Source organism: Pelophylax lessonae, assembly GCF_965119305.1.
Source record: "Pelophylax lessonae genome assembly, chromosome: 6".
NCBI lineage: Eukaryota > Metazoa > Chordata > Amphibia > Anura > Ranidae > Pelophylax > Pelophylax lessonae.
This window is the reverse complement of record NC_138773.1, coordinates 13599739-13621237: the sequence shown is the minus strand read 5'-3', so window position 1 is coordinate 13621237 and position 21499 is coordinate 13599739. Positions and strand designations below refer to the sequence as shown.

General features: G+C 46.7%; 1 protein-coding gene across 1 annotated transcript in view; it reads left to right on the top strand.

Moving 5' to 3' along the window:
- LOC309557927 (uncharacterized protein) overlaps positions 1–21499 on the top strand; it is a 56954-nt gene that overhangs the window by 5034 nt on the left and 30421 nt on the right. Inside the window, exon 2 of the mRNA XM_082260799.1 lies at positions 17716–18004. Coding sequence (XP_082116925.1) covers positions 17734–18004 — 271 coding nt within the window. The 5' untranslated portion in view covers positions 17716–17733. The remainder of the gene's footprint in view (positions 1–17715; positions 18005–21499) is intronic.

Sequence of the window (21499 nt, the reverse complement as noted above, 5' to 3'; positions counted from 1 at the left end):
CACCTGGGCGTTTTTGTTGCAGGCGTTTATTGGGCATTTTTTGGGCGTTTTATTTATTAGCCAGACATTCCCCACATTCCCCACCGGACTCCAGAACCAGAAAAAAAAAGATCGTTTGTCCAGAACCAGAAAAAAAAGATAATTTTTCTTAGAATTTTTAGTAGCACAGGCATAGGGCTCAGCTTCTTTTACACCTGGGCGTTTTTGTTGCAGGCGTTTATTGGGCATTTTTTGGGCGTTTTATTTATTAGCCAGGCATTCCCCACATTCCCCACCGGACTCCAGAACCAGAAAAAAAAAAGATTGTTTGTCCAAAAGATAATTTTTCTTAGAATTTTTAGTAGCACAGGCATAGGGCTCAGCTCCTTTCACACCTGGGCGTTTTTGTTGCAGGCATTTATTGGGCATTTTTTGGGCGTCATTGGAGGCAGGTATGACATCTGAACTTCTGTATAGGGGTATATATACACACACACATATATGTGTGATAGGAGCAGAGCCCTATGCCTGCAAATAATGAAATGTTGGGAATGCCTGGCTAATAAATTTTACTCATGGAAAGTCGGATCACAAGTCGCTTCAAATAAGATAAGGAGGCGACTCCCATTGAAGTCTATGGGACAAGTCGGATACAAGTCGCCTCAAAGTAGTACAGGACCCTTTTCTGAAGTCGGAGCGACTTCAGTAGTGCATATTAAGACGGCACTCATTGATTAACATTGCTTTTGTTATGTCAAGCGACTTGGGGCGACTTGAGGGCACACAAGTCGCGGCAGTGTGAATGGACTCTAATTTTACACAGATGGACTCTATTTACTAATTAGGTGACTTCTAAAGGAAATTGGTTCCACTAGATTTTAGTTAGGGGTATCAGAGTAAAGGGGGGTGAATACAAATGCAACCACACTTTTCACAGATTAATTTGTATCATTTATCATTTTCCTTCCACTTCACAATTATGGCCACTTTGTGTCGGTCTATTACATAAAATCCCAATAAAATACATTTATGTTTTTGGGTGTAACATGACAAAATGTGGAAAATGTCAAGTAGTGTGAATACTTTTACAAAGGCCCTGGAATCCCTCCAACACGTCCCAACATACCCATCAGCTAACACAGGGAAATGTTTTGAAGGAAACTACAGAGAGATTTCCTGCCGGCAATCCCACAAACAATTAACCCCTTTATCACCCAACACACTGTTTATGTTCTTTTCTGTTGTGTTTAACCCCTTAACCCCCCCTGTACACCCCACATGGAGCAGAGAAATTTTCTATTCCTGCTATAGACCTCTTTATTCAGAAATAACTTTGTCATTACTTAACCACTTCTGGGCCGGAGGGATTTGCCCCCTTAATCACCAGGCCATATTTTGCGATTCGGCACTGCGTTACTATAACGGACAATTGCGCAGGCGTGCAACGCTGTACCCAAATAAAATTGATGTCCTTTTTTTCCCACAAACAGAGCTTTCTTTTGGTGGTATTTGATCACCTGTGCAATTTTTATTTTTTGCGCTATAAACAAAAAAAGAGCGACAATTCTGAAAAAAAAAAAAAAAATCACATTCCCCAAAAAAAATTAAAAATCTAAAATTTTTAACATTTTAGGCCAATTTGTTTTCTGCTACATATTTTTGGTTAAAAAAAAAAAAAATCACAATAAGTGTATTTTGATTGGTTTGCGCAAAAGTTATTGCGTCTACTAACTACGGGAAAGATTTATGTCATTTTTATTGTTTTTTTTTCTACTACTAATGGTGGCAATCTACGATTTTTTGTGGGACTGAGACATTACTACAGTAAATAGTGCTAAAAATATGCACTGTTACTGGTATAATGACACTGACAGGGAAGGGGTTAACCTAGTGGGTGATTAAAGGGTTAAATGTGAGCCTAGGGGCATGTTTCTAACTGTGGGGGGCGTGGCTTGTTAAATGATCACAGAGACTTGTGTTCCTACATAGAACGATCACAGGAGCTCTGTGATCATTTCAGAGAGAAGAACGGTCAGATGTGTTTACAACAGCTGACTGTCCTTCCCTCTCAACGGGGAACGGTCGCGGGTGTCAGGTGGCAATCGGAGCCACCTGCCCCGTGCATCGGAGTCCCCACTGACAAGCGGGGGCGAAAGTGCACCGGCAGTGGCGCACGCTCGCCCCCTAGCTGGAGGCACATGACCAACATATACCTACGTCTGTTTGTGCAGGAGCGGCTGTCTGCCACAGTACAACTATGGAGGGTGGTCGGCAACCAGTTAAAATGGATCTACACCCTATAGGCACATTTACCCCCTCTCCACCCCTCCTCCTCTTCTCTCCTTAAAGCAGAGTTCCATCCAAAGGTGGAACTTCCCACAGTAATAGCAGATCGGTCAGGAGTTATGTGACCGACCTAAAGACACTTCACAAAAAAGGTTTTTAGAGGCATTTTTTCTTTTTTCTTACAAACAGTTATACAGTGCAGGATGGGAGCTTAACAGAAAGGGGCTGACATTTTACTATTTTATTATCAGCAGCGGGGGGGGGGGGGGAGCAGAGACACAGACACACAGAGCTGACAGGCAGGGAGGGGACAGGGGAGAGCAGAGAGTAGAGCTGCGAATGACGGAGGCACGCAGGCTGACCACGATAGTCAGGGCTTATTGCCCATGATTATCGTGGTCAGCACAGAGAGGGGGGAAGCAGGAAGAGGCAGGATCAGCCATGTATTTTACAGTTTCCAGAGGGGCAGGTTAGACAGTACAAGCACTGTGCTGTCTAACCTACTAAAAGGAAACAGGATCTCTATTTTTTTTTTTTTTTTAGGGTAACAAACACTTTAAATTCACTACAAGACCTGTAAGTGCCCCTATTCTCAATAACTTGTTAGGTTTCTTTTACTGTAGACTGAAGCTCATCCTTTCAATCTGCAGACAAATAAAATAGAGTCGATACAAAACAAACAAGGTTACTTTGTATCCCTTTATCTCCCATCTAATCAATGTTTATAAACAATGTTACTTTCTATCTCCTGTCTGATCAATGTTTATAAACAACTTACTTTGTATCTCTCTTTCTCCCATTTGATCAATGTTTATAAACAATGTTACTTTGTATCTCTCTTTCTCCCGTCTGATCAATGTTACTTTTTTATCTGTATCTATTCTCCTTTTAGTTTGTATATCTGGTAATTGGGTGTTGGATTGCTGCAGTAGTTGGTGTTTTCAGTTTATTGACACAGAGTGCAGGTGGTTGAGTAAATACACTTAGGCCTGGTTCACACTGATGCGATGCAGGACACTGCATGCAACTTTCACAAAAATTGCAGCGCATTCCTGTGCAAATTACATGCAGTGTTTCTGGGGTGTGATTTAAAACATGGATTTTTATGTAAAGAGGAAGAAGAGTTGGGACTTTATATGAGGCTAAAGGCCCGTACACACGTAGCGATTGTCGGCCGTAAATATTCGGCCAACGTCCGATCGGCCGATTGTCGGCTTGTTAGTATGATGCTTCCAACAACCGACTGCGACTTTTCGGCCGAACAGAATCTGATGTGCAGGCTTTAAAATTTTTGTTGGCCAACACCAGAACGGCCGATTGTTCCTCAATTCGGCCGACAAACAGCAGATGAGCAAGACTGGGTATGCTCAGAGAAGAAAAAACACACGGAAAGTTAACCATCACATGACATCACTTCTGCAGTCGGCTGTTGTTGGCTGACAAAATTTGTGTGCAGTCTTTAGCACTTTTCAACCGACAGGACAGCAACGGACAAAAGACGGCCGATCATTCGGCTGACAATCGTTACGTGTGTACGGGGCTTAACAGAGACATGTGCCTCCATCCCTATATGTAACATGGAAATTAAAAAATTTTGGGACTTTGTATGAGGTGTGTGGCCCTTATGCCCCATACACACGTGCAGATTATCTGCAGACTTTTGTCTGCAGACTTACCAAAACCATATAATATGAGGTCAAACCTAAACACTTTCAATTTGTATGCAATCCGGCAGGCCCTTGCACTACATAGAAAAGGTAAGTCTGCAGACAAAAGTCTGCAGATAATCTGCACGTGTGTATGGGGCATAAGTGGCTAAAATCCCACCGCATTCACACCAAACTTGTGCAGGACCCTTTTTTTGTCCACCAGAATCAAATCACACCACACTGCATTTTGCAAACTAATTTTGTGGTGTTGTTAACATAAACTCTGCAATCAGTTCACATGAACGGGTTGAGATTTTGATGCAGTGCAGAATCCACAGCAAATTAGTTGTGAATTTGCACCACATTTAGTGTGAATCGGGCCAAAGCGGAGATAAATCGATTTAACTCCACTGCAAGACCCATAATTGCCCCTATTTTTGAATTCGATTTGCATGGATTTCTTTGTGAGTGAGAGTGCAATATCTCTTGCAGCTCTGCATAGAAACTAGTCCGCTTCCAGGTTTTATTGTCAAAGCCTAATTGAACAAACTGAAGTTAGAAGCTGATTGGCTACCATGCACAGCTGCACCAGATTATGAGTACACCAGTTTGAGTACATCTCACTAATGGCGTATGGTGGCTACCCTTGGGACTGTTTAAGGGCAATTCATTCTTAATAGCACCCCAAATGTGGGCGATTGTCGAGTAAAAAAGTGAAAATCGCATGTGAAAAATTGCGCCTGCCTCTGTGCCAGATTTTGGTGCATGAGCTTCTTTAGCACAAAAAAGCTCATAGGGCAGCCTGTTTGAGTGAATGGAAAAGCATGTAAATCATACAAAAATAAAATCTTGTGAGCTGAAATGTGTGTTCTCACTGCCCAAAATTTGAATGGTGTCTAAAAGTTCTATACAGTAATACCTTGGTTTGCGAGTAACATGGTATACCAGCATTTTGCAAGACAAGAACATTTTTTTTTTAAATTGCAACTTGATTAGGGTTGAGCGGACACCTAGATGTCCGTGTTCGACGGGTTCGGCCGAACTTTAAAAAAAAGTCCGGGTCCGTGTCCCGGACTTTTACCGAACTTTTCCCGGACACCGAACCCCATTGAAGTCAATGGGGACCCGAACTTTAAGGCACTAAAATGGCTCTAAAACACCAAAGGAAAGGGCTAGAGTGCTGCAAATGGCAGCAAAACGTAATTAAGAGCATGGCAAGTGCTCTGCAAACAAATGTGGATAGGGAAATAACTTAAAACAACAAAAAAAAACAGAAAAATAAAACAATGTTCTTCTTCATCTCTGAAGGACGAGGCCCATATGGAGTAGGAGGGAGGTTGAGGTGGTGGTGGATGTGGCGGTGACATAGGCGTGCGCACAGGGTGTGCTGGGTGTGCCTGGGCACACCCTAATAACCTAGGGCACATAGCATTGCCAGTGAGGAGATGGGAAAGATCTCCCTGGGACCTGCTCTGCTCTATTTCTCCTTGCCTACAGGTACATGGCCCCGATACATTACTCTCCCTGCTGGCAAACACATGCATGTGTATTTCAACTTTGGGGTGCACACCTTAATGCAATAGGCTGCGCACACCTATGGGCGGTGTAGGTGGAAGCGGCGGTGGAGGAGGACCAGGGCCGGATTAACAGCATCATGGGCTTGGTGCTGAGGATTTTGAAGGGCCTTAAGGGCCGTGCCTTGCCATGCACCCAGAGGAGGAAGGGTGCAGCCATGCATGCCTAATTCAACATGGGATGCTGTCTCTGAAGCCCATAAACACATCCATGCATCGCCAACTGTCCCTCCTTGTCCGGCCTTCACGCTGTGTGGGGAGGTTCTGAGGGTGCTGCCTGGGGAAGCGAGCATAGAAGCCAGACTTCTGTGTTTACAAGTGACAGAAGAGCGGTAACAGTGAATATGGCCAACCCGGGGCCTATATAAAAGGTAGGGGCCTGGAGCTGCAGCTCCAATAGCCCCTACATTAATCTGGCCCTGAGGAGGAGGACGAGGTAGCCAACACTGCTTCTTTTCAAAAATTTTAAATGAGGGTACACCCCAAAAGAGTGAGAAAGAGCAAAAATGGAACAATGGGTGGGTAAGGTCGGTATCCATTGCTATTCTGCATAAGGTACGGAAAAGTCCCGTGGGATCCATGCCTGGTTCATTTTAATGAACGTGAGCTTGTCCACATTGTCTCTGGACAGGCGGCTGCGCTTGTCTGTTATAACGCCCCCAGCCGTGCTAAATACCCGTTCAGATAATACACTGGCTGCAGGGCACGCCAGCACCTCCAAGGCGTAAAGGGCAAGCTCAGGCCATGTGCCCAATTTGGAGACCCAGAAGTTGAAGGGGGCAGACCCGTCATTCACTACATGTAGGCGTGTGCACACATACTGCTCCACCATGTTGGTAAAATGCTGCCTCCTGCTAAGACGTTCCATCTGAGCTGCTGGTGCTGCTGTTTGTTGTGGCGTGCTGACAAAGCTTTTCCACATTTCGGCCATGCTAACCCTGCCTTCTGAGGTGCTGGCGGTGCCCTGGTTGCGTTGGCGACCTCCTCCTCCTCCTCCTCTGCCTTGTGCTTCCACTGTGGCCCCGCTGTCAGATGGGAATGCCAGCAGCATGGCGTCTACCAGCGTGCGCTTGTACTCGCGCATCTTGCGATCGCGCTCCAGTGAGTGAATTAAGGACGGTACGTTGTCCTTGTAACGGGGATCCAGCAGCGTGGCCACCCAGTAATCAGCACAAGTTAGAATGTGGGCAACTCGGCGGTCGTTGTGGAGACACTGCAGCATGTAATCGCTCATGTGTGCCAGGCTGCCCAGAGGCAACGAAAGGCTGTCCTCTGTGGGAGGTGTATCGTCCGTGTCCTCTGTATCCCCCCAGCCACGCACCAGTGATGGCCATGAGCTGGCCTGGGTGCCACCCTGCTGTGAACATGGTTCCATCTCCTCCTCCAGCTCCTCCTCCTCCTCATCCTCCTCATCCTCCAGAACTGTGCCCCTGCTGGACAATTGCGTCCCTGGCGTTTGCGTGTGCAGGAACCCACCCTCGGAGCCCCTTGCGAATGACTGCCCTGAAAGCCTTGGAAATGTTACCTCTTCATCCTCCTCCTCCTCCTCATCCTGTGCCACATCCTCTTCCATCATCGCCCGAATTGTTTTTTCAAGGAGGCATAGAAGTGGGATAGTTAAGCTGAGAACGGCGTCATTGCCACTGGCCATGTTGGTGGAGTACTCAAAACAGCGCAACAAGGCACACAGGTCTCGCATGGAGGCCCAGTTATTGGTGGTGAAGTGGTGCTGTTCCGCAGAGCGACTCACGCGTGCGTGCTGCAGCTGAAACTCCACTATGGCCTGCTGCTGCTCGCACAGTCTTTCCAGCATGTGCAAGGTGGAGTTCCACCTTGTGGGCACGTCACATATGAGGCGGTGAGCGGGAAGGCCGAAGTTACGCTGCAGCGCTGCCAGGCGAGCAGCAGCAGGGTGAGAACGCCGAAAGTGCGCACAAACGGCCCGCACTTTCTGCAGCAGCTCTGACATATCGGGGTAGTTTTTAAGGAACCTCTGCACCACCAAATTCAGCACATGCGCCAGGCAAGGGATGTGCGTCAAACCGGCTAGGCCCAGAGCTGCTATGAGATTTCGCCCGTTATCGCACACCACCAGGCCGGGCTTGAGGCTCGCTGGCAGCAACCACTCATTTGTCTGCTGTTCCATGCTCCTCTACAACTCCTGCGCGGTGTGTGGTTTGTCCCCCAAACAGGCAAGTTGTAAAACTGCCTGCTGTCGTTTACCCCTGGCCGTGCTGAAGTTGGTGGTGAAGGTGTTACGCTGTCCGGATGAGGAGGCGGTAGAGGATGAGGAAGCGGAGTAGGAGGAGTTAGGAACAGGAGGCAAACTGAAGCGCCCTGCAATCCTCGGTGGTGGAAGGACATGCGCCAAATTGCTATCCGCCTCAGGCCCATCCGCCACTGCATTTACCCAGTGTGCCGTTAGGGAGATATAACGCCCCTGACCGTGCTTACTGGTCCACGTATCCGTAGTTAGGTGGACCTTGGCACAGATGGCGTTGCGCAGTGCACACCTGATATTTTCCCCCACTTGGTTGTGCAGGGAAGGGATGGCTTGCCTGGAAAAGTAGTGGCGGCTGGGCACGACGTACTGTGGGACAGCCACCGACATAAGGTTTTTAAAACTGTGCGTCTCCACCAGACGGAATGACAGCATTTCAAAGGCCAATAATTTTGAAATGCTGGCATTCAGGGCCAGGGATCGCGGGTGGGTAGGGGGGTACTTCCTCTTCCTCTCAAGTGTTTGGGAGATGGAAAGCTGAACGCTTCCACGGGACATTGTGGAGATGGTTGTTGGTGACCCAGGTGGTGGTGTTGCTGACAGATCGTCTGTTTGCGGGGTGGCAGGTGCCGGTATCACTACAGATGTGGCTGGAGCGGCCGAGACTGCAGCAGAAGAGGAAGCAGGATGAGCCAGAGACGTTTCTTGGTTTTGAAGGTGTGTACTCCACTGCAGCTCGTGCTTTGCACTTAGATGCCTGATCATGCAGGTTGTGCTCAGGTTGAGAAGGTTTATGCCTCGCTTCAAGCTCTGATTGCACAGGGTGCAAACCACTCGTGTCCTGTCATCAGCACATTTTCTAAAGAACTTCCACGCTAGAGAACTCCTTTGAGCTGACTTTGGTGCGCTCGTTCCCTTGCTGCGTTGGGCAGTAGCGGGCGTAGTGTCTAGGGCACGGCCGCTCCGCTTCTGCACCCTGCTCCCTCTTCTGCTGTGCTGGTGGCTCTGTGCGACCACCGCCTCTTCCTCCAAACTACTCAGGTCACCTGCATGACGTTCATTCCATGTGGGGTCGAGGACCTCATCGTCCTCCACATCATCTTCCACCCAGTCTTCACCCCTGCCCTCCTTGTCGGTCTCCACAATGCTGAACGCCGCAGCAGTTGGCACCTGCGTTTCGTCATCATCGGAGACGTGCTGCGATGATCCTTGCATGTACTCATCTTGAGAAATAAGTGGTTGGGCATCGCTGCACTCAATCTCTTCCACTTCTGGGGCAGGGCTAGGTGGATGGCCCTGGGAAACCCTGCTGACAGAGTCCTCAAAAAGAATAAGAGACTGCTGTATGGCTTGGGGCTCAGACTGCTGGCCTGATTTGCAAGGGGGTGAGGTGAAAGACGGTTGGACATTGGCTGCAGGTGCCAACTCTGACCTTTCTGCAGTAGACTGGGTGGGAGACAATGTGAAGGAACTGGAGGCACTGTCAGCAGCAAACCAATCTACTATCGCCTCAACTTGTTCTGGCCTCATCACTTCTAGGGGCGTTTGATGCCCTACCAAATACTGATGCAGGTTCTGTCGCCTACTCACACTTGAGGAAGGTGTTTCACTTGTGCGTGTAGCTGGCACAGATCGACCACGTCCTCTCCTTGCAACAGGAGCTCTACCAGCAGCACCACGACCCAGGCCACGGCCCTTATTTGACGGTCTCCTCATATTTCTGTAATTTAAGATCTTGCCCTAGAAAGGTTTTTATTGAATAGCGGAATAGGAAATATGATCCAAAAAAGTGTATGTATCTCGCACGTACAAAACCACACTAGGCCCCAATTACTATTGTTTCTACCCCTAAAAGGCTAGGAGTAGGGGGAGTATGGAACAGGCAGCACCCTCAGACCTTCAGAAGTATGAGATGAACCCCAACAACTTGGAAAGGTGGATCTCTCTCACACGTACCAACACAGACTATCCCCCAATTTAACTGATCCCCAAAGGTTTTTGATTAAATAGCGGAATAGAAAATATGATCCAAAAAAAGTGTATGTATATCACACGTACACAACCACACTAGGCCCCAATTACTATTGTTTGTACCCCTAAAAGGCTAGGAGTAGGGGGAGTATGGAACAGGCAGCACCCTCAAACCTTCAGAAGTATGAGATGAACCCCAACAACTTGGAAAGGTGGATCTCTCTCACACGTACCAACACAGACTATCCCCCAATTTAACTGATCCCCAAAGGTTTTTGATTAAATAGCGGAATAGAAAATATGATCCAAAAAAAGTGTATGTATATCACACGTACACAACCACACTGGGCCCCAATTACTATTGTTTGTACCCCTAAAAGGCTAGATGAGGAGTAGGGGGAGTATGGAACAGGCAGCACCCTCAAACCTTCAGAAGTATGAGATGAACCCCAACAACTTGGAAAGGTGGATCTCTCTCACACGTACCAACACAGACTATCCCCCAATTTAACTGATCCCCAAAGGTTTTTGATTAAATAGCGGAATATAAAATATGATCCAAAAAAAGTGTATGTATATCACACGTACACAACCACACTAGGCCCCAATTACTATTGTTTGTACCCCTAAAAGGCTAGGAGTAGGGGGAGTATGGAACAGGCAGCACCCTCAAACCTTCAGAAGTATGAGATGAACCCCAACAACTTGGAAAGGTGGATCTCTCTCACACGTACCAACACAGACTATCCCCCAATTTAACTGATCCCCAAAGGTTTTTGATTAAATAGCGGAATAGAAAATATGATCCAAAAAAAGTGTATGTATATCACACGTACACAACCACACTGGGCCCCAATTACTATTGTTTGTACCCCTAAAAGGCTAGATGAGGAGTAGGGGGAGTATGGAACAGGCAGCACCCTCAAACCTTCAGAAGTATGAGATGAACCCCAACAACTTGGAAAGGTGGATCTCTCTCACACGTACCAACACAGACTATCCCCCAATTTAACTGATCCCCAAAGGTTTTTGATTAAATAGCGGAATAGAAAATATGATCCAAAAAAAGTGTATGTATATCACACGTACACAACCACACTAGGCCCCAATTACTATTGTTTGTACCCCTAAAAGGCTAGGAGTAGGGGGAGTATGGAACAGGCAGCACCCTCAAACCTTCAGAAGTATGAGATGAACCCCAACAACTTGGAAAGGTGGATCTCTCTCACACGTACCAACACAGACTATCCCCCAATTTAACTGATCCCCAAAGGTTTTTGATTAAATAGCGGAATAGAAAATATGATCCAAAAAAAGTGTATGTATATCACACGTACACAACCACACTGGGCCCCAATTACTATTGTTTGTACCCCTAAAAGGCTAGATGAGGAGTAGGGGGAGTATGGAACAGGCAGCACCCTCAAACCTTCAGAAGTATGAGATGAACCCCAACAACTTGGAAAGGTGGATCTCTCTCACACGTACCAACACAGACTATCCCCCAATTTAACTGATCCCCAAAGGTTTTTGATTAAATAGCGGAATAGAAAATATGATCCAAAAAAAGTGTATGTATATCACACGTACACAACCACACTAGGCCCCAATTACTATTGTTTGTACCCCTAAAAGGCTAGGAGTAGGGGGAGTATGGAACAGGCAGCACCCTCAAACCTTCAGAAGTATGAGATGAACCCCAACAACTTGGAAAGGTGGATCTCTCTCACACGTACCAACACAGACTATCCCCCAATTTAACTGATCCCCAAAGGTTTTTGATTAAATAGCGGAATAGAAAATATGATCCAAAAAAAGTGTATGTATATCACACGTACACAACCACACTAGGCCCCAATTACTATTGTTTGTACCCCTAAAAGGCTAGATGAGGAGTAGGGGGGGTATGGAACAGGCAGCACCCTCAAACCTTCAGAAGTATGAGATGAACCCCAACAACTTGAAAAGGTGGATCTCTCTCACACGTACCAACACAGACTATCCCCCAATTTAACTGATCCCCAAAGGTTTTTGATTAAATAGCGGAATAGAAAATATGATCCAAAAAAAGTGTATGTATATCACACGTACACAACCACACTAGGCCCCAATTACTATTGTTTGTACCCCTAAAAGGCTAGGAGTAGGGGGAGTATGGAACAGGCAGCACCCTCAAACCTTCAGAAGTATGAGATGAACCCCAACAACTTGGAAAGGTGGATCTCTCTCACACGTACCAACACAGACTATCCCCCAATTTAACTGATCCCCAAAGGTTTTTGATTAAATAGCGGAATAGAAAATATGATCCAAAAAAAGTGTATGTATATCACACGTACACAACCACACTAGGCCCCAATTACTATTGTTTGTACCCCTAAAAGGCTAGATGAGGAGTAGGGGGAGCATGGAACAGGCAGCACCCTCAAATCTTCAGAAGTATGAGATTGTGTTCACTGTACCCCACAAAGATTGAGTTCACTGCACCCCACAATGATTGTGTTCACTGCACCTCACAAAGATTGTGTTCACTGTACCCCCCAAAGATTGTGTTCACTGCACCCCACAAAGATTCTGTTCACTGTACCCCACAAAGATTGTGTTCACTGCACCCTAAAAGGATGTTGTTCACTGCACCCCACAAAGATTGTGTTCACTGCACCCTAAAAGGATGTTGTTCACTGCACCCCAAAAAGATTGTGTTCACTGTACCCCCCCAAAGATTGTGTTCACTGCACCCCACAAAGATTGTGTTCACTGCATCCCAAAAAGATTGTGTTCACTGTACCCCCCAAAGATTGTGTTCACTGCACCCCAAAAAGATTGTGTTCACTGTACCCCCCAAAGATTGTGTTCACTGCACCCCACAAAGATTCTGTTCACTGTACCCCACAAAGATTGTGTTCACTGCACCCCAAAAAGATTGTGTTCACTGTACCCCCCCAAAGATTGTGTTCACTGCACCCCACAAAGATTCTGTTCACTGCACCCCACAAAGGATTTTGTTCACTGCACCCCAAAAAGATTGTGTTCACTGCACCCCAAAAAGGATTTTGATCACTGCACCCCAAAAAGAATGTTGTTCACTGCACCCCAAAAATGATTTTGTTCACTCCACCCCAAAAAGATTGTGTTCACTGCACCCCACAAAGATTGTGTTCACTGCACCCCAAAAAGATTGTGTTCACTGTACCCCCCAAAGATTGTGTTCACTGCACCCCACAAAGATTCTGTTCACTGTACCCCACAAAGATTGTGTTCACTGCACCCCAAAAAGATTGTGTTCACTGCACCCCAAAAAGGATGTTGTTCACTGCACCCCAAAAAGGATGTTGTTCACTCCACCCCAAAAAGATTGTGTTCACTGCACCCCACAAAGATTGTGTTCACTGCACCCCAAAAAGATTGTGTTCACTGCACCCCAAAAATGATTTTGTTCACTGCACCCCAAAAAGGATTTTGTTCACTGCACCCCAAAAAGGATGTTGTTCACTCCACCCCAAAAAGATTGTGTTCACTGCACCCCAAAAAGATTGTGTTCACTGCACCCCACAAAGGATTTTGTTCACTGCACCCCAAAAAGATTGTGTTCACTGCACCCCAAAAAGGATGTTGTTCACTGCACCCCAAAAAGGATTTTGTTCACTGCACCCCAAAAAGATTGTGTTCACTGCACCCCACAAAGGATTTTGTTCACTGCACCCCACAAAGATTGTGTTCACTGCACACCAAAAAGGATTGTGTTCCCTGCACCCCAAAAAGATTTTGTTCACTGCACCCCAAAAAGATTGTGTTCACTGCAGCCCAAAAAGATTGTGTTCACTGCAGCCCAAAAAGATTGTGTTCACTGCAGCCCAAAAAGATTGTGTTCACTGCAGCCCAAAAAGATTGTGTTCACTGCAGCTCACACACAGAAAAATGGATGTGGATCACTGACACCTGCCTATCTCCAATCCCACACCACACAGCAATATCGATTGTAGTTTGTAGAACACAGTTTCCCTAAAATTCAGCAGACTCTGTCCCTAACAGGATTGAGAAGAGATCGTAGATCAGGATTGAGTGCAGATTCACCCCACCCCCCACACAGCAATATCGATTGTAGTTTGTAGAAGACACTGACCCTATAATTCAGCAGACTCTATCCCTAAAATGCCTACAACTCGCCCTGCCTAAACACTCCGACCTGTCCCTCAATTCTATCCGGACACAAATGTTTTTTTCCTGCCTATCTTTCCCTAATCAGCAGCCAGCACATTGATGTGTGCTCTGTCCCTTAGCTAAGCAGCAGAATGACGCTGCTGCGGCGGCTGCCTCGAACTTATAAAGACTTGGTCACATGCTTCAGACGGCCAATCACAGCTACTAAGACATTTGCAGGCATGGCTGGGATGGCTTAAGGCACACCAGTTAAACGATTGTTGATTGGCTGTTGAAAGCCCGCCATGAAAAGAGCGCCAAAGCATGCAAAACCCGGAAATAAAACGACCGAACACGGATTTTTACCCGAACATACAGTAAAGTGTCCGTGTCCGTGTTCGGGTAAAAAAAATCCAATTATTCGGTACGAACACGAATAATACAGTCCGTGTTCGCTCAACACTAAACTTGATATGTGAGTGCGGTCTAGCAAGATGAGCAGCAGAAGGAGCCCATTGATTTGAATGGAAGTCGCATCACAAGTCGGATTAGGATGATCCGACTTTTGGTGTGACTTGCGCTCTGAGGATCCTGAGAGGGAACTCCAAGCCAAAATGGGAAAAAAAATGGCGTGGGGGTTCCCCCCCAGGTTTCAAACCAGGCCCTTTGGGTCTGGTATGGATTTTGAGGGGAACCCCATGCCAAAAAATGGCATCACAATGAAAAAACAGCGTGGGGTCCCCCCCAAGATCCATACCAGACCCTCATCAAAGCATGCAGCCCAGCAGGCCAGGGAAGGGGAGGGGACGAGCGAGCAGCCCCACCCCCCCCCTGGACCATACCAGGCTACACGCCCTCAACATGGGGAGGTGGGTGCTTTGGGGCAGGGGGGTGTCTGCACCCCCTGACCCAAATTACCTTGCCCCAATGTTGATGAGGACAAGGGCCTCTTCCCAACAACCTTGGTCGGTGATTGTGGGGGTCTGTGGGCAGGGGGCTTATCGGAATCTGGAAGCCCCCTTTAACAAGGGGGCCCCCCAGATTCCGGACCCCCTCCCTATGTGAATGGCTATGGAGTACATTGTACCCCTACCTATTCACCCCATAAAAGGCAGTAGATGTAAATAATGACAGGAGACGTTTTAAGAAGTTTATTAAAAATATTCATCTGGTCTTCTCCCCTCCTCTCTGGTCTTCTCTCCTCCGCTCTTCTCCCATCTGGTCTTCTTATTCCTCCACTCTTCTTCCTCTTGTCTTCTCCTCTCTGCTCTTCTTCCTCCGATCCTCCTCCGACGATGTCTCCGGTGAATATGCCGGTCTCCAGTCTCTGCAGCTTGGTATATAGCCATTAGGGGCATGGGCTCCTGGTGACGTCACCCAGAGAGTCTGCCCCCTTATGTCACAGATGGCGTAGAAGGAAGAAGAAGAGCAGAGGGGAGAAGACAGGAGGAAGAAGAGCGGAGGAATTAGAAGACCAGAGGGGAGAAGACCAGAGCGGAGGGGAGAAGACCAGAGCAGGGGGGAGAAGACCAGAGCAGGGGGGAACAGACCAGAGCGGAGAAGACCAGATGAAGATTATTAATACATTTCTTAAAATGTCTCCTGTCATTATTTACATACACTGCCTTTTATGGGGTGAATGGGTAGGGGTACAATGTACAACATACCCATTCACATAGGGAGGGGGTCTGGGATCTGGGGGGCCCCCTTGTTAAAGGGGGCTTCCGGATTCCTATAAGCCCCCTGCCCGCAGACCCCCACAACCACCGGCCAGGGTTGTCGGGAAGAGGCCCTTGTCCTTATCAACATTGGGGCAAGGTGCTTTGGGGTGGGGGGTGAAGAGCCCTCCCTGCCCCAAAGCACCCACCCCCCATGTTGAGGGCGTGTAGCCTGGTATGGTCCAGGGGGGGTGAGGCCGCCTGGCTGCATGCTCGGATAAGGGTCTGGTATGGATTTTGGGGGGGAACCCTTGCAGTTTTTTTCGGCGTGGGGTTCCCCTCAAAATCCATACCAGACCCGAAGGGCCTGGTTTGGAACCTGGGAGGAACCCCCACGCTGTTTTTTTTTCCATGTTGGCTTGGAGTTTCCCCTCAAGATTCTCAGAGCGCAAGTCGCACCACAAGTCGGATCATCCTGATCCGACTTGTGATGCGACTTCCTTTCAAATGAATGGGCTGAAAGCCATATCAATGATGGCTCCTAGGCAACCATTGATTTTGAATGGAGGCAGAAAAAACGCTGCTAAAATCCAACGTGGCCAAACGTGCTATAACGCCAATGGTAAAAGCTACTAAAAGCACGTTTTTACAGCTGCTTTTTCCTGGTGTTAGAAGTGGCTCTGCAGCTCGTTTTTTCTGACGCCCTGTGTGCATGGGGCCTTACTGTATACACCAGTGGCTTTACATGGATGAGCACCAGACTCCCTAACCACTTAAGGACCGGAAGATTTTACCCCCCATTTTTTGTGATTCGGCTCTGCATTACTGTAACTGACAATTGCTCCGTCATGCAACACTGTATCCAAAAATAATTGATGTCCTTTTTTTCCCCACAAATAGAGCTTTCTTTTGGTGGTATTTGATCACCTCTGTGGTTTCTATTTTTTGCGCTATAAACAAGAAAAGAGCGACAATTCTGAAAAAAAAAAATAATATTTTTTTACTTTCTGTATAAAACATTCCCAATAAATTTTTTCATTTTTTTTCATCAATTTAGGCCAATTTGTTTTCTGTTACATATTTTTGGTAAAAAAAAAAATGTAATTTTTTTTATTTTTTCTACTAGTAATGGCGGCGACCAGCGATCGTTAGCGGGACTGCAACATTGCGGCGGACAAATCGGACACCTAACTGACATTTTTTACACTTTTGGGGGTACCAGTGACATTACTACAGTAATCAATGCTAAAAATATGCACTGTCACTGTACTAATGACACTGGCAGGGAAGGGGGTTAGCACCAGGGGTGAACAAAGGATTAAGTGTGCTCCTAGGGAGTGCTTTCTAACTGTGTGGGGGATGTATTCACTGGATGAACACAGAGGTCTGTGTTCCATAATAGGAGGGACACAAAATCCCTGAGTTCACCTGAGACAGAACAGTGGTCTGCTGTGTATACATCGGCAGACCGCCGTTCTGTCTCCATGGGGAGAAATCGCAGGTGCCCGGCAGACATCGCGGGTGCCCGGCAGACATCACGTCCGCCGGACCCATTGATTCGCTCCCTCTCTGGCCAATCAGCGCGTGTGCATGCCTCTGGCGGCGCACGCGTGCTCCCACTATCTGTTACACGAAGCGCCATACAGGTACGTCGTTTCGCGTAGCAGAGCTGACCTTCCGCAGTAAAACTATGGTGGCTGTTGGGCAAGTGGTTAACATGGGGTTTTGTTTTTAACATTGTGAGTGTCATTCCCCTTTTTTTATACATTAAAATTGTGATCCTTCTACTGCTCATATTGCCCTGGACCTGTGGCCATGTACTGTATACACAATACACTTTATACTGTACTGTATTTTGTATTGCTGTAACCATTTTATATGGATATTTCTAAAGGGAAAATTTGCTTTGATATGAGTGCTTTGGATTACAAGCATGTTTCCGGAATGAATTATGCTCCCAATCCCAGGTATTGCTGTACTAATCCTATGAGAAAAATATAATATTTTCTATTAAATACAAGTATAGAGACACTTACAGGTCTTGAAGCAGAGATACGTTGTATATCAATTTATCTCCACTGTAAGAGCCATAAGTGCCTCTACACCTCTTTTGGATTTGTATGGGATTCTTTGTGGGTGACCACCCAGGCATTTAACACATACATAGTATACAGTAGGTAGTACCCTTGGGACTGTTGATATAATGTGTGCAAATCATGTATTACTGTTTTCTACAGCATCAGAACATCTGGAAGATGAGGTGTTATGACCACTTAAGAGTCGGAATATATTCCAGAGAGGACAGAAGCACCTATGAATGGTTAAAACGTTACGTTACCGTCATCTGTGGGGTGATGAATGTGCGGCCCATCCTGATCACCAATACTTGGTCCGATTTTTCAAACCAAGTCCCCAAGTATTCCTTTGCCATCCTTTACCACAGCAAGACAAGAGGACGCCTAAACATCACTGATGTTAATGACAGCCTGTACGATAAAGAGCTGGAACACTTATCTGAGGCTTATGGTAAGTTTGTGACAAGAGTAGCCTACAGCTGGCCATTCATGATTCGTTTTTTTTTTCATTCAGCCAGGAAAAAAAATGATTTGATTTCCCCATTCATCAAATAAAAAATGTATCTAGCTGTTTTAATGAAAAGTCGATTCGTAGATGTACTTCTCATGAGCAGGAATGGCCATACACAGATCGAAAATTCACAAGGCCCTGCTGAACCGGCTGAATTTCGACCCATGTATGGCTAGCTTTATAGACGGTGTTAATTGGTACAGAGGTATGATATACTGGTGGTATATCCCCCGCACCAATGGATCAACCTATGAGCTTGAAAAAAAGGAAGAAAATCCCCCCAAAAAACTAACAAAACTGTTGCTAAGGGAGTGAGATGCAGCGGCTATAGTAAAGGGCTAGTGACTGTGTGTAAAGTAACCTTGATACAGTATTACCTATAGCCAGTGGTGTATTTAGGTTTTGTGCTGCCCTAGGCCTGACTAAACTTGTGCACCCCCTAATTTACATATGACCCACCCCTTCCTGTAAAGGCCACGCCCTCTACTGTTTACAACCCGCCCTGTCATCTGTGAACCAAAGACCACAAGTCTATCAGTGCCCATCAGCGTAGCCTCATCAGTGCCTATCTGTGCAGCCATCACTGACCGCTTTATGGGGGTGCCAAACTGATTTGCCTCCTGGACTCTGCCCTCTGGCCCAATTCACCCCATAAGACTGGCACTATATTAAAAGTGTATCGCAAGCCGACAGAGACCCTTTTTGTGCGGGACCCAGGAGGAGGCTGTTTTTTTTTTTGTGCAGGGTGCAGCTTTTTTGCTGCCCCCCTGCAAAGTGCCGCCCTAGGCCTGGGCCTTGTTGGCCTAGGCCAAGATACAGCACTGCCTATAGCGCTTGCTCTATTATAAAGTGCAGATATTTAATATAAATTATGGACAGTCCTATAATATTTCAGAAAAAATATTAGTACTTATATTAAAGTGCATAGAGTTGTGCAAAAAAACAAGTGAGCAAATAAATGTGATATACAAAAGAACAAAATTGCTTGTTCAATAAATTACACACTAAAAATAGATATATAAAAATTATATAAAAAAATACATATAAAACTGAAAAATTCAAGTTCATACGTAGTGCATGAGATATGTGAATGATCTCATAAATATCCCATACAGTTCATGTGCAAATGTGACTTCTTGTGAAAAAAGTTCAAGGATATTAAGATAATTCAATGCAGTGCAAAGTGCAGGTGCTCAGTGCCAGGCTCTCCAATCAATCACTGGTGTCACTTTTTACTTTCCACCGTGGCTAATAGTAAAAATGCTCACTCACCAGACCAAGTGAGTGTTATATGCCTTATGACATATAAGTGACCCCCAGAGCCAGGATGGATTCCCTCCGAATGGATGCCTCCTCTTTGTTCCAATGGTGTCACTCCTCCGCTGCCCTCCTCCAGCCGGATATGTTTAAAAAGGAAAGCTCCAGATAGTGCAGTAACGTTTAAAAAAATATTTTATTGCACAAAAATCCAAAGAAACAGTTCACACGATCCAATTGCAAGAATGAAACAAGTAACAGAGATTTTATTTGTTTCATATTTATTTAAATAAAGGTCATACAGGTGCAGAAAAATTGGGCCTTGGATGTTGGTGGTGCCTGAACATGTCATCCTTAGTGACCAAGCGGACTCAGAAGCTCATGCCTACTACAACTTACGTTGCATGGGCTCCCTGATTCTGCAAAGCCTGCGAAAGGACCCAAGGATTCGTGCTATCAAGAAGAGGGATAATTACTGGTTGGCAACCCTTCTTGATCCACGTTGCAAGGGCAAAGTTGCAGGGCTCATCCTGCCTTCGCAGAGGGAGCAGAGGATGAAACATCTTGAGGAGGCCTTGAAAAAAAAATTGTGTACCGCCTTTCCAGACACTCTCCTGATGTGTTTCTGAGGCATTGTTCAGCCAAAGGAGGAGCAGTAGAGAAGGCGGCTGGCTGACCGATGCCTTTAAACAGTTATTTTGTCCTCAGCAGCACCCAGGGCTGTTAGGTTTAAGCAACCATCGACAGCGTCTCCATCATATGGTGCATGATTATCAAGAGCAAACTTGGAGACCTTTCCAGCTGCGCATCCAGTGGCTTACTGGGTCTTGAGGATATTTTGATAAAAGTCAGCTGGTCAACAGAATCTGTGGACAGATGCACTCTTTTGTCCATCACAAAACCTCCAGCAGCACTGAACGTCCGTTCGGAAAGCACACTGGAAGCAGGACAGGCCAGTAGCTCCATTGCATAGGAGTAACCTCTTCCCAACTCCTGTGGTTTCTGGAGAATCAAAACCATCCCTTGAGTACTGCTGTATCCTCTTCCTCTACATCCATGCTGCCAAAATCCTCCTCTTCCTCCTCCTTCTCTTCCTCCTGTGTGTTTTGTGGCCCTGTAGGAATGATATCTGCATAAAGGGGGCCATGTGAGGAAAGGAAGTCCTCCTCTTCCTGCCACTGTCCTGCCTCAAGTGCCCTGTCCATGATTCCACGCAGCGTGTAGACTAGCGGGAAAGTGTCACTGATGAATGCATTGTCCCGGCTCACTACCCGAGTGGCTTCCTCAAATGGTGACAGGATGATGCATGCATCCTTAATCAAAAGCCGCTGGTGTGGCAAAAAAAAAGCCAAGCTCCCCTGACCCTGTCCTTGTGCCATACTCACACAGGTACTGATTGATGGCCCTCTGCTGCGTGTTAAGCCACTGCAGAATTGCCAACGTTGAGTTCCACCTGGTGGGCATGTCACAAATAAGGCTGTTGGTGGGCAGGTTGACTTCCCATTGAATGTCAGCTAAGCGAGCACTGGCATTGAACGAACGGCGAAAATAGCCACAGACTTTCCTGGCCTGCCTCAGGAGATCTGGGAAGCCCGGGTATCTGCTCAAGATACACTGCACCACCAGATTCAGAACATTTGCCAAGCATGGAACATGTATCAGGTGTCCCTGTCGGAGGGCGGAGAGAAGGTTGGTGCCATTATCGCATACAACCATTCCTGGCTCAAGCTGTCATGACATCAACCATCTCTGAGCCTGCCCTTGCAGAGCTGACAGAATCTCTGCACCGGTGCGACTCCTATCCCCTAGACAGACCAACTGAAGCACAGCATGGCATCTTTTAGCCTGACTGTTTGCGTAGCCCCTTGAACGCTTAGGGAGCACTGCTGCTGCAGAGGAGAATTGAGCAGAAGAGGACATGGAGGAAGAGGAGGAGGTGGTGGAGTAGCCAGATGTGGCAGAACCATCACCAGCTTTTTGGACGTGTGGTGGCAAAACAAGCTCCTGCACCGAACCCTGTCCCGCATCCTTCCCAGCTGCCAGCAGTGTTACCCAGTGCACCGTGAAATAAATGTAACGTCCCTGTCCATGCCTGCTGGACCAAGAGTCAGCAGTAATGTGCACCTTCCTGCTGACCGCTTTGTCCAACGAGGCCAAAACACTATCTTCTACATGATG